The sequence below is a fragment of the Propithecus coquereli genome, unplaced genomic scaffold (assembly GCF_000956105.1).
Source record: "Propithecus coquereli isolate 6110/MARCELLA unplaced genomic scaffold, Pcoq_1.0 Scaffold5, whole genome shotgun sequence".
NCBI lineage: Eukaryota > Metazoa > Chordata > Mammalia > Primates > Indriidae > Propithecus > Propithecus coquereli.
In genome coordinates, this window is record NW_012150840.1 from 15,131,973 (window position 1) to 15,133,234 (window position 1,262).

General features: G+C 55.1%; 1 protein-coding gene across 2 annotated transcripts in view; it reads right to left on the reverse strand.

Moving 5' to 3' along the window:
- The window catches only part of NEK9 (NIMA-related kinase 9), a 45,851-nt gene extending 44,589 nt beyond the window's left edge, over nt 1-1,262 (reverse strand). Inside the window, exon 1 of one of the 2 annotated variants that reach the window (XM_012656232.1) lies at nt 890-1,262. In XM_012656232.1, coding sequence (XP_012511686.1) covers nt 890-1,108 — 219 coding nt within the window. In that variant the 5' untranslated portion in view covers nt 1,109-1,262. The remainder of the gene's footprint in view (nt 1-889) is intronic. The other variant, XM_012656233.1, reaches the window with a different exon arrangement.

A 1,262-nucleotide genomic window follows, 5' to 3' on the forward strand; every position in this document is an offset into this window, starting at 1 on the left:
TCTATTTTTAGTAGAGACGGGGTCTCGCTCTTGCTCAGGCTGGTTTCGAACTCCTGAGCTCAAACAATCCGCCTGCCTCGGCCTCCCAGAGAGCTAGGATACATTAGTCTACATTCTTAACTTGGGATTCAGTGATCCACGGATCTCTCCAAAGATGTGTATATGCACAAACGTGAATGGATGGAGGGAAGATTACTTTGCTTACGTTCTCAAAGGGGTTCTTGTCCCTCCAAAAGTTTAGAACTAATGGCTTAGAATATACCAATAAAGTATTTCCCATGCATAAACCCGGCAGGATTAACACTGAGGAAGAAACCGACACACAACGATCTTCCCAATGATTTTCAAGAAGAGCCTCCAATTGAGTGATCATTTCTGAACTTAAGATAATGACAAAGACAGCGGAGTTGCCACTAGTGTGGGAATTTAGAAGCTGTGCCCCTTGTCCCCACCTCAATCTTGGAGAGGATGGAAGTCTGGCAACAGCACGAGAGGAAGGAAGTTTTAGCAATACCTCACATTCGTAGACTACTTTAATTATACTTTGCAAATCCTCTTCGTTGGATTCTCAGACAGCCTTAAAAAAATAAAGATGATTTTTAAGGTAGTTATCACTAAGCCCATTTCATAGAGGGGGAACAAGCTCAGAGACGGTTCGGTGACTTGCTCAGTTCCCGTGTTAAACAAAAATGAACAGTTAGTAAAACCAATGCTCTAACCAACTGCCAGTGCAGTGAGTTGGAAGAGTGGTGGAGAAGGCCCTGAGCCTGCAGATGCCTAATCACTAAGTGAGGAAAGGCTCAAAACACGGGGAAAGCGGGGCCGGGAAGGAGGGGCTCGGGGCGGCCCGGCAGCGCCGGGCGGGGCGGCGGGAGCCGAGGGCCGCTACCTCGGTGCGGCGGTACAGCGTGGCCTCCCCAAAGGCGCCGCGGCCCAGGACGCGGATGGGGATGTAGTGCAGCTCCTCCTGCTCCGCCGTGCCGCCGCTGACTCGCGGCCCCTGACTGGCGATGGGTCCGGGGCCCGAGTCCCCGCCACCCCCGGACTCGCTCCCAAAGTCCGAGTTGATGGAATCGCAGTGTCGCTCGTACTCGCCCAGCACCGACATGGCGGCGGCCGCGAGCCTTCAAGACCGGTCTGCGTGTCCCCGGCGGCGCTGGCCGCGCTGCGCCCCGCTCGCCTCAGACACCGGCCTGCAGACCCGTCGGCCCGGCCGCCCCGTGAGGTTCCATGGTGGCTCCTGCCCCCTAACCCGGAAGCAG